General features: G+C 38.3%; 1 protein-coding gene across 1 annotated transcript; it reads right to left on the bottom strand.

The window, feature by feature from the left end:
- Positions 1 to 661: 661 nt before the first annotated feature.
- APELA (apelin receptor early endogenous ligand) lies at positions 662 to 13,428 on the bottom strand. Its single transcript, XM_011967762.1, has 3 exons — positions 13,304 to 13,428; positions 11,726 to 11,815; positions 662 to 1,491 (listed from the first exon to the last, which is right to left on the bottom strand). Exons 1-2 carry the CDS (start codon positions 13,377 to 13,379, stop codon positions 11,727 to 11,729), a joined length of 165 nt encoding a protein of 54 aa, XP_011823152.1. The 5' UTR covers positions 13,380 to 13,428; the 3' UTR covers positions 662 to 1,491; position 11,726.
- Between the last annotated feature and the right edge of the window lie 2,359 nt (positions 13,429 to 15,787).

Below are 15,787 nucleotides of genomic sequence, written 5' to 3'. Positions count from 1 at the left end.
TCGGGAGGCTAAGGTGGAAGGATCGCTTGAGCCAGGGAGGTGGAGGTTGAGCCTAGATCATGACACTGCACTTTAGCCTGGGTGATAGATCCAGAGCTCATCTCAAAAAAAAAAAAAAAAAAAAAGAAAGAAAAAGAAAAAAAAGATATAAACTTGTAAATTTCTTACCTGGAATTAACATAAAGTAAGAAAAATTCTGTGGCACTAAGCTAACAATCCTTCAATAAATACAAATTAAGAACATCTTAGCATCTGAGGAACACCTAGTTATCAACACAACTCAAATTTAGACAGGATAGTTTCTTTTTTGAGTAATCATATCCCTAAATTCCTTCTGATTTTTTATTTCCATGTCTCAGCATCTCGGGATGAACAACACCAAGACAAAGCCTAATAGGATGTTGAGCACTCATCTTTTAGATACAGATATCACCCTGAGTAGGACTTCATTGGCATAACTGTATTTTAGATGTCAACTTTAAGTAAGACTTTTTAAGAAATTATCTATACAAAATAATAAAGGACATAACAAAATTTCAAAGGAAATCAAACATGGGGTTCTTATAATTACATGATGAGAAAGGTTAAAAAATGAATGGTTCCAGCCTGAATTCAAGACCAACCTGGGCAACAGGGTGAAACCTCATCTCTACAAAAACTACAAGAATTAGCTGGGTGTGGTGGCACACACATAATCCCAGCCTATAATTAGGAGGTTAAGGGACGAGAATCACTTGAACTTGGTAGGTGGAGGTTGCAGTGAGTCAAAAGCATGCCATTTCACTCCAGCCTGGGCAACAGAGCAAGACTCTGTCTCAAAACAAAAACAAAAACAAAAACAATGGTTTAATTTGAACATAAAATGAACTACAATTAGGATTTTATGTTTTAACTTCAAATGGACAACATTACTCATGAAATCAAAAAATCATACTTTCATAAACCTTAAAGCCTATCATAAAATTGGCAGCAATTAATAGCTTTTCTTAGTCTTTATCTATAATCAAAGAACCAATTATTTTCTCCCTTTTGTGCGAAGCAGTTGATTTCAGGTTGAGCAGTTTTTAGAAAATCACTCAAACATATACTTTTGGAGAATTATAGGAATATGAAAGCAACATTTTAAATTATTGCACCTTTTACCATGAGAGAGTTGTAAGACACTAAAAGCTATTTTTCTTTTTAACCAGTAAGAGAATAATAATGTGCAGGAAAAGATGAGATATTTTTGTTATGTAGGCAAACAATTTGGGCTTCAGATTGGAATCCTTTTGAATTTATGTTACTTTCCCTCTAAAGAGAAGCCAAGAAGAATAAAATCCTCTGAAGCTAATAAACCATCCTAGGTGCTTTCAAATGATCCTTTTTTTGTGTGTAGGAACTTCTAAGCAATCACACTGTTGGCATCATGAAGTTCTTTTGGGTGGCTGGGTCTCTTTCCTTCACTCCTCTTCTTCTTCTGATAGATTCAGTAAAGTTAGCTAGAGAGATCTATATCTGAGAGGCAAAGGAAAAAGAAATACATCAAAGAAATACTATCCAGCACACCAATAAACACATGCTTAATTTTTTTTTTAAATAATGAGTTATGGAAGTTTACCAGTGTTTTTCAGTGCTGAAAGCATCTTTATGTATTCTTACTTTTCAATAGAAATGCAGCACCTGTGTGTCTTTAAAAGGTTGAATTTAAATTTTTATTTTATTTTATTAATTTTTTGAGACAGTCTCACTCTGTTGCCCAGGCTGGAGTGCAGTGGTATAGTCTCGGCTCACTGCAACCTCTGCCTCTCAAGTTCAAGTGATTCTCATACCTCAGCCTCTTGAGTAGCTGGGATTACAGGTGTGCACCACTGGTGTCAATGTTTCCCTAGGTAGGTTCTTTTTGGCCCCCTCCCGAAGACATGAAGGCTGCTTCTTGCTTCATTTCTGGAAGTTTCCACCTCCTTCATATTTCACTTTCACTTCACATCTCACAGTCATAGTGGGGTGCTAACTGTGACTAATTTAGCAATACAAATATGCAGATGCCTCTTCTGGAATCATCTCTCTCAACTCAGATTGCCTAAATTTGAACATAAAAATGAAATGGGGCCAGGCATGTGTAAAAGCCCTGAAGTGCTAAGGAACATGACATATTTGACAAACTCACAGAGAAGCGCCTTTGTGGTTGACATTCAGAGTTTTATTTCAATTGTAAGAGTAATGAGAAATCACTAAAGGACCTTAAGCAGTATAGAAGCCATAATACAAAGAATGGATAGAAGAGAAGCAAAAGTGGAGGTGTGAAGGTTGCTGCAAGGTAAACAGTAGTTGAGCTTGTGTGACGTGAACTGGTGACAAATTGGGAACTGGGAGACTGAATATGTACAAGTGTACAATGGCCAGATCCTATATTAATGCTTTGACCCACAGACTGCAGCAATCAGCCTAGGAAGCCGAATCACAACCTCTGCAGCAGCTGATCCCAGATGGTCAAGATTTGGTCAAGTACTACTAGTGTCCTTTCTATCCCTCCTCCCCTGATTCTAACTTAGGACTAACTGAAGAAACCACATATACTCCCCAAATTAAATAGGATATCCTGCTTCTAGATAGCCTGCCTTCAGCTTTCCCAGGCCAACCATCTCCAGTCACATCACACCTAAAGCCTTCCCTGTTTCTCACAATGAAGCTTTCCAGATTCTCTGCCTGTCTTGGTCCCCTGCCAAACTCAGGTGATGCTGGCTGACTCCCTTGCTATGTAAACTCTGAATAAATAGCCCTGGCTTGATCTCATTTGAGTGGTTGTCTTCTATTTTTCTTTTTTCCCTCAGGAGTATGATAATTAAGTGTAAAGCAGTAATTGGGGCTAAAGGAATGGATGAAACAGAGCAGGAGAGAGAAGAGATACATTTTATTACACCTTGAAGGGTACAACAGCCTGCTTAGGGGCAGACGGTCAGCTGAGGATTTAGTGGAAATAAGTATGGTGCCCTGGAATTGAAGGGAAGGGACTTTTGCAGGCCAAGTAACCAGCTGCTAAATTCTGCTGTGAAATCAGGAAGAAGACTAAAATTTGTCAATTAATTTAGAAAGATCAGACTGGGCGCAGTGGCTCAAACCTGTAATCCCAGTACTTTGGGAGGCCGAGGCAGATGGATCACCTGAGGTCAGGAGTTCAAGACCAGCCTGGCCAACATGGTGAAACCCTGTCTCTACTAAAAATATAAAAACTAGCTGGGTGTGGTGGCGCATGCCTGTAATCCCAGCTACTCAGGAGGCTGAGGCAGGAGAATCGCTTGAACCCAGGAGGCAGAGGTTGTGGTGAGCTGAGATAGAATCATTGCAATCCAGCCTGGGCGACAAGAGCGAAACTCCATCTCAAAAAAAAAAAATTAGTAAGATAAGGATAATTCTAAAGGAGATGTAAGACAGATTAAAGTGGATTTAGATGTGAATGCAAAATAATGAATCGGGGACAATGAGTACAGAAAAATCATGAGTATTGACAAAGGGGTGTGTGGATGTGTATATGTGTGTCTTGTTTGTTTTAATATATAGGCTTATCACCATTTAAACTTTCAATTTGACATGATGATCCAGAGAGGTAAAGGTGTAAGTGGCAGCTTGAAATTCCTAAGAAATCTTAGGGAGAGAATGGGACCCACAGCACATATGAAGGACTGGCCATGCCTTCCGTGATACCAAGAAGGAAAAGGAAGATGGGGGTGGGTGAGGGGGGGAATGGATTAGATGGCATTTATGCTAAAAAGAAATTTTAGATTCCTGAACAACATGGTAGAGAGCAGCTAGTTTAGCTAACTATGGAAAGAATTGTTACACATTTTGTAAGGAGAAATCAGTTTTTGAAATGAAGAAAACTGGCCGGGCGTGGTGGCTCACGCCTTTAATCCCAGCATTTTAGGAGGCCGAGGTGGGCAGATCACCTGAGGTCAAGAGTTCGAGACCCGCCTGGCCAACATGGTGAAACCCCATCTCTACTAAAAATACAAAAAAATTAGACGGGAGTGGTGGTATTCACCTGTAATCCCAGCTACTTGGGAGGCCGAGCCAGAATTGCTTGAAACTGGGAGGCAGAGGTGGCAGTGAGCCGAGATCGTGCCACTGTACTACACTCCAGCCTAGGCAACAAGAGTGAAACTCTGTCTCAAAAGAAAAGAAAAGAAAAGAAAACTTTGAAACTCTAGAACATTGTATACATACTTTGTTCAGACGAATATACAATTATCTTAATAAATGTTTATAATATAAACATCACTATATTTATGTATTTGATATATAAATGTATAAGTAAATATATTTATCATTAAGGCACTATAATCTTTTTTTTTTTTTTAAGGCAGAGTCTCACTCTGTCTCTCAGGCTGGAGTGCAGTGGTGTGATCACAGCTCATTGCAGCCTCAACCCCTCGGCTCAAGCAATCCTCCCACCTCAGCCTCCTGAGTAGCTGGAACTACAGATATGCACCATCATGCCAGCTAATGTATTTTTTGTAGAGACAGTGTCTTGCAATGTTGCTCAGGCTGTTCTCAAACTCCTGGTCTTAAAAGATCCTCCCACCTGAGACTCCCAAAGTGCTGGGTTTACAAGTGTGAGCCACTGTGGCCGGCTGGCATCATAATCTTTACAGAAAAGTTTTATCTCATCAGTAAATTAGGGACATTAGGGATTTCCTCCAAGCATGACCTTTGGACACTGGGCTGTGATTAATTTAGAAAAGAGTAATTTTCTGTATTTCATTTAGCTTTATGCAATATGTCCTGCAGATATTTCAGCCCTCACAGGAATGTCCCATATTTAAGGCAGTTCTTGGGCCATTCATATTAAGCAAAGGTTTGTACCTTAAGCTTTAGGGGCTACATCTTGTCTTCAAGGAGCTCATATTTCAATACTAACAAAAATCTAAAGAAACAAAGTCGAATGTGATAAATGGCTTTAAAAGCCTACTGCTAAAAGTGCTGTGACTGTTAGGAGGATTGAAGATTATTTTAAACTAACTGAATTCAGGTGGGCCTCATGAGGAAAATGGCATTTATGAGAACTCTCAAGGAGGCAGAGAGTTTGGACTTGATGAGAGAAGGAATTCCTAGAAGAGGAAATATCTCTACCACAGAGACAGAAAATCATAGTTCCATCCTAGAAATATTAGAAAATAAATCTGAAAATGTGTGTATGTGTCTAGTGAGAACAAGTATTAAATTTATTATATTAAATTAAAAGATAATAAGTAAAAGCTTCATTTCATTTAATCTTTCTTTTTTGTTTTTCTTTTTTTTTGAGACATGGTCTCGCTCTGTCACCCAGGCTGGAGTGCAATGGCGTGATCTTGGCTCACTGCAACCTTCGCCTCCTGGGTTCAAGTGATTCTCCTGCCTCAGCTTCCTGAGCAGCTGGGATTACAGGTGCCTGCCACAACATCTGGCTAATTTTTTGTATTTTCAGTAGAGATGGCATTTCACCGTGTTGGTCAGGCTGGTCTCGAACTCCCAACCTCAAGCCATCTGCCGGCCTTGACCTCCCAAAGTGCTGGGATTATAGGCGTGAGCCACCACTCCCAGCCTATTTTACTTCTTTTAGCAACATTATGAGGCTGGGCATGATGGATCACGCCTGTAACCCTAGCACTTTGGGAGGCCGAGGCAGGCATATCACTTGAAGTCAGGAGTTCGAGACCAGTCTGGCCAACATGGTGAAAACCTGTCTCTACTAAAACTACACAAATTAGTTGGGTGTGGTGGCGCAAACCTGTAATGCCAGCTACTTGGGAGGCTGAGGCAGGAGAATTGCTTGAGCCCAAAAGGCGGAGGCTGCAGTGAGCTGAGATTGCACCACTGCCCTCTAGCCTGGGCGACAGAGCAAGACTCCATCTCAAAAACAAAACAAAACAAAGCAAACAAACAAACAAACAAAAACACTTATGAAGTGCCTGCTGTATTGCAGGCACTTTTTTTGGCGGAAGATACAAAGATAAGTAAAACCTACCCTCCGGCTTCAGGGAATTTACAGCATGCAGAGGGAAGAGGGGAGGACTGCAGTCAGTTAACACTTTCTAATGCCGGGTGTTAAGGATTTTAACAGAAGTATGTAAATAGTGCTCTGAGAGCAAAAGTGGGCATATCTCTTATAATTAGTAGGGGTATTAAAATCAGAGAAGGTTTCCTAAAGGATGAATGATACTGAGAGCAAAAGTGAAAAAATTTTCCTTTTAGGTAAAAGCATAGCTTGAAGAACAGCTAAGAGGTGAAGAATGGACTGATTTTAAAGTAATAATAAGTCTAACTACTATTTATTTAGCACTTACTATGCGCCAAGTATTGTTATCATAGGGTAAGGGCCATAACACGTTGCATCTTGTAGATCTGGAAGTGGAGAGAAGCTCAGAGAGAATAAATGACTTACCAACAATGATCACAGAGAGTGAGCTATGTGGCCAGAGCTTGAATCCAGTTGGTCCAAACACAGTCTTAACTCTTATGCCCTCTGGGGCAGGCAAGGGGGAAAGAATCAGGTAACAGATGAAACTGGAAAGGCATATGTTGTAAGGTGTTGTTTGTCAAATTATTGTTATTATTTTGTGTTCCATTTGACCTACAGCGGGATAACTGAGATCAGGACTGAAACACATTCACTGGATTCAGAAGGAGGAAGTCATAATGAACCTTCCCCAGAAAGAAAAAGGGGAGAATGTGTTGAAAATAGTTGGGAGGAAAGAAAACAGCTGTCTTTTCCAAAAATGTGGCTTTGAAGAGATGAAGAGAACATGGGTTGGTCACTTGAGAGCACTATGGAGTCAATGGTGGAACTCTTTTCTTTCTTTCCTTCTCTTCCTCTTTTTCTTTCTTCTCTCCCTCTCTATTTCTTTCTTTTCTCCTTCTTTCTTTCTCTTCCCCTTCCTTCCTTCCTCCCTCCCTCCCTTTCTCTCTTTCTCTTTCTTTTCTTTTCTCTTTCTCTCTCTTTCTTTCCCTGTTTCTCTTTCCTTCTTTCTTTCCTTTTTTCTTCCCTTCTCTTTCTTCTCTCCCTCTCTCTTTGTTTCTTCTTCTCTCCTTTCTTTTCTCCTTTCTTTCTTTCTCTCTTTCTTTCCCTGTTTCTTTCTTTCCTTTTTTCTTCCCTTCTCTCTCTTCTCTTCCTCTCTTTCTGTCTTCTTTCTTTCTTTGTTTCATTTCTTCTTTTTCTCTTTCTTTCTGTCTTTGTCTCTTTCATCTGTCTTTTTTTTTTTTTTAAAGATAAAATAGATCAGTGTTGACATATTGAACATTCTGAGGGAGCAAGGGAGTATAATTGCTAGATCAAGGTACTTGAGGTTAGGGAGATTACCCATATCCAAGAGAGGTATCTTTTATTGAAAGACTAGGGTCCACATACAGTGGCTCATGCCTATAATCCCAGCACTTTGGGAGGCCAAGGTCGGAGGATTGCTTGAGCCCAGAAGGTCAAGACCAGACTGGCAACAAAGTTAGACCCTGTCTCTACAAAAATTCTTAAAATTAGCCAAGCATGGTGTCATATACCTGTACTTCCACATACTTGGAAGGCTGAGGCAGGAGGATAAACTGAGCCCAAGACTTTGAGGCTACAATGAACTATGATCACACCACGGCACCCAGCCTGGGTGACAGAATGAGATCCTGTCTCAAAAAAAAAAAAAGACTAGGAAGGGAACACAAAAGAAGCATTGTAGATGTAGATGTCTGTAGCTTCAGGGTAAGGTTGGATTTCCAGGCTTAATGACCTCCTATTTTACCATGAAGTAAGAGGAGTTATCTTTTGCTGTGAGTTGAAAGAGGAGATTAAGTAGTGTAAAGAAACTAGAGGTTATTAGTTTGAAATAATAGTTGAATAGGAATATGAAGTGCGGGAGAGTTCTTCCCAGAGAACCCAGCTAAAGTTGGAGATGAAGTGCTCCACGAAGGTAGAGATTCTATGCTGAAAGCAGAGTTGGGTTTCAGTTAAACTCAAGAGGTGGAGAGAATGGAGTGAGAAGGATGAAGATGCTAGGATAATTGCAGGAAGAGTTGGGAAGCAGGGCAGGTTTGGTTAAGGGGTTCAGATGCCCATGACTGAAAAGGGGTAAGAATAAGGCAGAAAATAGGAAACTAGAAGCAAAGTTTGAATAGCAAGTGAGGGTGACAAGAGAGTGTTAGCTGGACTCAATTAAAAATAATGTATTAAAAGATACTTTTTCCAAAAATCTTTTCATAGTCATTACCTCTGGAACATGAAAATGGGCAATAGGGTAGGATGGGGAACTTGTACTTTTGACTTTACATTCTATGCTGTTAGAAATATATTCTACACCATGAACATGTGTTACAATTGTTATTAAAAAGCTAGCTAGACCGGGCGCGGTGGCTCACGCCTGTAATCCCAGCACTTTGGGAGACCGAGACGGGCAGATCACCTGAGGTCAGGAGTTCGAGACCAATCTGACCAACATGGAGAAACTCTATCTCTACTAAAAATACAAAATTAGCCGGATATGGTGGTGCATGCCTGTAATCCCAGCTACTCGGGAGGCTGAGGCAGGAGAATCATTTGAACCCGGAAGGTGGAGGCTGTGGTGAGCCGAGATGGCACTATTGCACTCCAGCCTGGGCAACGAGAATGAAAACTCCGTCTCAAAAAATAAAAATTAAAAAAAAAAAAAAAGTGAGTAGAGTATATATTGATGGGGTATGTAGTTATCTAGAGTACATATTAATTAAGTAATTTCTTAGAGCTAGGGTCTAGACTGGAGTGCACAATCATAGCTCACTGCAGCCTCAAACTCCTGGGCTCAAATGATCCTCCCTGGAGGCCTCAGCTCCCCAAACAGCTAGGACTAGAGGGACACACCACCATGCCTTGCTAATTTTTTTTTTTTTTTTTTGGTAGAGACAAGATTTAATCATGTTGTCCAGACTGGTCTTGAACTTCTGCACTCAAGCAATCCACCTATCTCCGCCTCCCAAAGTGCTAAGATTATAGGCATGAGCCACTGGACCAGGCCTTAGAGTACATACTTATAGATAAAAGCATTGATGTGGTGAGATTTTACTATTGGAAGGGAGAAGTCATTCCAGTCTTAAGTCGCGACCTCATTTTCCACTCTAGGGCCCTCACATTAACCTGTAGACTTGCATTTCCTGACACCCCTTCTCTTGCTCTCCTTCACTCTAAATCACTTAGGACTGAAGGTGATGCCAAAATGTTTTTAAGAAAAAAAATCAAGGAAATGAACTGCATACAGCATGGATTTTTCTGCGTAATTAATTCAGTTGCGTAGGCTGGGATCATTGAGGATGACCCTAGGAGGTGGAAAAATTGACTGAGTAAAGATAATATGACATTCCTATTAAATGAGCTAAAGGTCTGAACACTCTAATAAAGGGTTCATCTGGAAAACTTTCAAAGTCAATTGTTTACCTTACCTCTCCTTTTACGAAGTCTTACTTGATCCTAACTGATCAAATAACCACATGTGATTTTATCTAAAGCATCCAAAAAATTAGAGGGGGAGAAATGAAATGGGTGTTTTGCCTTAGAGTCCACTACCTAGGTTTACAGTACATTGACCCAGTTACCAAAGTGCCTTTGTTGCAAAACATATAAAAAATGGGAAAGTATTTAGGACAGTGAGAATTATGTTATCAGATCTGAAGGTAGCACTTGTTATTATAGTGCTGGTTGAGCAAGGTCTTGAAAAATCATCTAATGTTTATCTTACATTAACTCTTACAGTAGATTCCAACAGGTGACTTTTAAGCATTCTTCAAAGAACTGTAGCTGGAATGTAGAACTAGTCTAAAACTGAGAAAATGGATGCTGTAACCCAAGCAGTTTTATAAGCTATCAGTCAACTTTTGTAAGGGTTGCTATTATTAAGTAGTTTGCAAAGCTTTAATTACATTTCCTTTTGGTTTACAAACTTGATTTATAAGTCAAAATTTCCCTCAACTTTAAAAATTCAAATTTCACTACTCATGCTTACTTGTAACACTGGTTTTTATGGTATGTGATTTGAGGATAATCTGTGGTTATCTAAAGACTTGTGTTTATATTTTGAAAGGTGTCTTTCTTTGTATATGCAGGAATTCTCTTGCTATTGTGAAATGTGTCCTCTCCTCTTTGTTATTTATGAAGGAGTGCTGGAAAAATCTGGGGTGTCTCTATTCCTCTTAAGCACAGATTTTTACCATTGTTTTATACATGACACTGAAATGCCCTGCTGGAAGCATTATCAACACACACCAAAGGATATTTTAACACAGAAAATCTTTTTAAAGCATGTTTCAATCACCATTAATTGGCTTCTCAGTAAACCTCCTACTATATCTTTCTGGATTCCTCCACCAAAGCTATTTTTTGTATTTTGATAACAAAGATTAATTTGTTACAGATATAGGCATGGAGAACTTGAAATTTTTTGTCTCAGTCCTTTTGATAAATGTTTCTTACTAAATTGCTCCTCCTTCATTTAATTTTCTACTACAGGGCTTTCCCTGGCTTTGAAAAGCATGCATTAAACAATAGACATACCAACTGTTCTTTCCACTGAATGAAGGGAACCATAAAAGCTACTCTACAGGCCAACTGAATAAGCTAATTTAGCCATTGCCTGTGTATGTTAACCAGATGAGGGATATTTCTGTGACATTTTTTAAGGAAGACATATCTTTAATGAATTAATGAGCTTGAAATACTTACAATGGAATGCCAAACTGTGTATTTTTTAGTATGAAGTAACTTAAACTTGGACAATGTTTGAAGTTAGCTGATTCAAGCAGTATTACCGGTAATCGTGGTGGTGTAAAAGTATTTAGCAAGTGTAAAAACAAGAAAAGGGAGGTGCAAAACTCTACCAGAATTTATCCTTAAGATGTGACTATCAAGGTCACTACTATTGGTGAGACTGGAAAGCTGCCATTTCATTAGTGTTAAGTTTACTTTATGTATTAAAAGAAATATTTTCAGAAAAAAATAAACCCTGAGGGCCGGGTGTGGTGGCTCACATCTGAAATCCCAGCACTTTGGAAGGCCAAGGCAGGTGGATCACTTGAGGCTAGGAGTTCGAGACCAGCCTGCGCAACATGGGGAACCCTCATCTCTACAAAAAATACAAAAATTACCCAAGAGTGGTGGCACACACCTGTAGTCCCAGCTACCTGGGGGGCTGAGGTGGGAGTATCACTTGAGCCTGGGAGGTTGGGTCTGCAACGAGCTGAGATCACATCATTGCACTCCAGCCTGGGTGACAGAGCAAGACCCTGGGGGAGAGGGGAGAGAGGAGAGGAGACAGGAGTTGAGGGAGGGGGAGGAGAGGAGGAGAGGAGGAGAGGAGAAGAGGAAAAGAAAACCCTGAAGTATTGATGGTAGTTCATTGATGGTATGATGTTGGGTGAATACGTCCAAATGCTTTCATACACACTGGTCTTAACAGGGGAATCGGCTTATTCTGCATAACATCCACAATAATATTAGCCCCCATATAGCTGTTACTCAGATTCAACAGTTATCAAGATTTTCCTACATTGTCCTCGTCTGTCTAATTTTCTTCCTTAGCTATTAAAGTAATTCTCAAAAGTCATGTCATTCATTTCACTCTTTCATTTATTGGTATGCATCTCTAAAGTCTTGACATCGCCATAAGCCATTATCACATGTTACAAACTGTGAAGAAACATTCTCTGGTATATCTAATTTGGAACATCGCCTAAGTGTAGCAAAACTATTTTTGGTCAGAAATACCTCAGGGGAAGGGTACTCGTGAATGGAGAGGTATACATCTCCTCTGAAGGCAATTGTGTTTGCGCAATTTTCTTCTCATGGTCAAATTAACTGAAGGAAAAAGAGAGAAATATTAAGAGCATTTTTCAGAGGCTTAATTGTTGTTTAATCTAGACAATTCAAACATATTTTGGAGCCAAACTAGACTGTGGTTATTTGCAATTTGTTCAAATGTGATTATAAAATTAAAAATCAATGTGATGCATATACAAAAGGGGTGTTCCTAACAGTTAATGTTAATAGCAAGATCTTCTTTTACTCTTATTTATTTTTCTATTAACATCGTTAAGCAATATAGCAACATCTTAATAGTAATATTCTCCTCCTTTTACATGATTTTTTCCTAAATACTCCTAGATCTTTTTTTATGTAGTAAATTAATCACAAATATTTTGTAAGAACATTGTCCAAGCTACTCTGTATTTCCGAAAAGTATAAATGGTTTGAATACTGACTGCCGTAAACAATGAGAAGGGATCAAGCTGCTTTCTCAGAGTTGCTGACTTGGAACTTTTTCTTATTTATGTAAAAGAACAGATCGGGGACATCATTTGAAATAAACTCACAGTGATCAAACTTCTAATTCACTAAAAAGCAAAGTCTGAATTTTTAACAAGTAATGCATCATTTTCTTTTCTAACTGAAGAAGTATATTATCAAGTGAATAATCTAACATATTTGGATGTAAATATTACCATCTTTTTATTTAAAGTTGGGTTTGTGGTTTTCCTGAGTCAGAAAACTTTAACTTTCTAATTTTTTTTCCTGTTCTTTTCTTCCTTTTTTCCTTCCCTCTTTTCTCTCTTTCTTTCTTTCTTTTTAACTTACCAGTTCTTTGAAATCTTAGCTATTTGGTTTTGAAGTAAATGTACATTAGAATACTTTTGTGTACTAAATTTCTGTTGGTTAAGTACAATACAGTTGATATCATCTTTGAAAATGTGTCAAGTAAATTAATATTATGTATCTTTACCATACATATTTTTGATGCTTTTTAGCTCTATAAGCATAATAATAATAAAAACTGCACTTGTTTTAAGTGACATTCCTAGTTACATAATTAGAAATAACAGCTATTGAAATTTTAAAATTTCATCTGCATTTTGTTGCATTATGCTTTTTGTATGTTAATTCAGTCCCTACTCCGGGCAGCAACATACTTTTTAAATAAACTGCTTTGGAGTTTGCATTTTACCTAAAAATCTATAGATTTATTTACCTTTATAATGAATAGACGAACATTTCTGTTTCATTTTACTTGTAAAGACAACATCATCTGCAATAGCTTAGAGATCTATTTTCTTTGCATTTAGAAAAAATAGTGGTAAAATACTTATCATTTCGAAGTCTGGCTGTTAATATTGAAATAATGCACCCAACAGGATAGACAGCATACTTTCAAAATCCTACACATTTATCCCCAATACTACTAACTGCAAGCACACCTAAGTGGTTTTCAGATAAACACAATCACGCTCAGAGACCCAGGGATGCAAAGAGGCAAAACAAGTTACTTGTACAAATATATCAAAGGCCTACCTGGTCTGTGTCCGCTGATAAGGAGAAGACTCATAATAAAAATACAAAATGCAAAAAGGAATTGCTGAAATTTCATTTTCCTACCGCACAGAAGTGGAGCAATGACTCTCAATGTAAACCGAACGATCTGTAAATAGTCTGTGCAATATCCGTGTGGCTATCTTCACATTCTAATGACAAACCTCAGAGAACTGCCAGCTGTGTTTTGCAGGAAGGTTAATGATCACATCAGACAAGGTTGCCGGTGCTCGGTGCTGTGGTCAGAGCCTCCCTCAGCCTCAAACCCCTCCTCCATTCCTCTTCTCCTTTCCCCTCGGCCACTCCCCTTTATTTCCATAAGCAAATATCGGTGAAATAAACCATTCAAGCATGCTCTAACTTTAGTGGCAGTGTACTCTGAAAGCTCCAAGAAGAGAATGACTTAAATCCAATCTGGATATGAAGAAATACGTAAAACAAGACGTGACACTGCCTGCTCCCCTTACCATTTGCATCTGTTTAAACTTTGCCCATATTGGTCCCACGTGCAGAAACCAGTGGAAATGACAGGAAGTCTCTCTTTTGTCTTCTTCAGAAGGAATTCTGAAGCTCTAACATAAGAGTCCCAAATGCTTTGTGGCAGAACATGTGCTGAAATGCTTTATCTTTACCAAACTTACTACAAAGTGGTGCCTGTTTACACTAACTCTGCAAATTGCCTCATTCATGTGGGTTTGTATCAGTAAAGATTTTGGGAATTTAGAATGTTTTGAAATAAATCTGCAAAACACTTACATTTATATGAATATTTTGTAAAGTGCAATTTTAAAAGTAACAGAGATTATTTTCATCTGCAAATGTCCGGATTTTAAAAAAGGAAGTTAAGGCAAGCCACAAACTCATGAAATCTGTGTTCGGTTAAAAATTTATATGTGGTGGAATACCAGGCTAACATACCACAGTCACAGAAATTGGAGATGGAGAAAAAAAGCCTTAGTTCATCTCCCAATGAATTCAGAAAACACAAAAACAGTCTAGCCTTGTCTTTTGCACACATGCACCAAGATCTCTTTTTGTTTCAAGAGCTCCCTTATATGTCAGATATAGCTGTTATAAATGGAAATGACTATACTTATTATGTAAGTATAATAAATTCCATTTATAACAGTTATATCGAATATATTTTAGGTAAAACGCAAAATGCCAAAAGAATAGTGTAGATATGCCCTGAAACACAAGGACAGCCAAAGTACTAACTCTGAAGCATGTGTAATTTGTTTTGAACTGTTAGGAATTTTGTTGTATTTGGCTTCTTTCCACTTGGGTAGTTGATACATAACCTTGGGCTTCCTGAGGTTTGCATTTAATGCACAATTTATCTTGATTTTATAAGTCAATCTGTAAATTTCCCTGCCTGTCTAGTTAGGCATGGAGTTTATAGTAGGTAATGGCATACAAAAATTCTTAAAATCTCTTTATCGAAGTCTTGAGAATATATTGACCTGTTTGGGAACTAGAAGCATAGTGCTAAAGTGTCCTACTTTACCATGCTGTACATCGTTTCATAAAATCAATGGAATATAATAGAGTTTGAACTCATGATATAAAACTGACTTATGAATGGCAAAGAGTTTATTCAGATTTTTAAATCCCTCCCCCTTTCCCGCCCCAGTCTTCTTAGTACAGCACTCAGGAAAACAGCATGCTAACAAAGTTGAATGTTAAATCAATAAGAGATCAATATAGATTTTGGCACTATATTTTCAGGCCAACTTTCAAGTCTATTCAAAGGTGTAGTAGTGAATCTTCTTTATAGATAAGATAGAGACCGACCACAGACAGCAAATATTGACTAACATTTTTATATTTCATTACCAGGTGATCAACAATGAATTCCTAGAATGTCAGTAATATACACCGGGGCTGTGGAAGATACAAATCTCCACTGATCAGGACAGAGCAAACTGTTATACTTAAGTCATGTAACCACATAGAACATCATTTTTCTCATTAAAAAAATAGATGTGATAAAATACCTGGTTTTCTACCTGAAAGAGTGATTATGTATTAAACTCATAAAAATTTAGACATGATTTATTTACATGTTTTAAAATTATTCTTTCCAAAAAACAAAGAAAAAGATGTTGCTTAACTAGTTGACTTTTGGAGTATAGTAATAACATGATTATACAGTCAATGGGCAAACTGAAATGTTAGACATGGAGGTATAATGAAAAGTGATCCAGCATTTCTGTGGAATGTGAGTCAACAATAGCAATAAATCATTCATCTTAGTACTGAATAACTAGGTGTGGAGAAATATTGGTAGGAAAGTGTCAGAACAATGCAACTGGCTCTGCAAACAGCGCTTTTAGCCTGCAAGTATAAGAGAACAAGGAATCTTCTTTGTTTATATGAACACAAACCTAGACTTCCACCCTACAGACAGCTTTTGTGAGGGAGGCAAGCACTGTGCCCTGGGCCAAATCCTATGTTAAGTGTGTT

Source organism: Mandrillus leucophaeus, unplaced genomic scaffold, assembly GCF_000951045.1.
Source record: "Mandrillus leucophaeus isolate KB7577 unplaced genomic scaffold, Mleu.le_1.0 Scaffold81, whole genome shotgun sequence".
Lineage (NCBI taxonomy): Eukaryota > Metazoa > Chordata > Mammalia > Primates > Cercopithecidae > Mandrillus > Mandrillus leucophaeus.
This window is presented reverse-complemented; position numbering and strand designations above follow the sequence as displayed.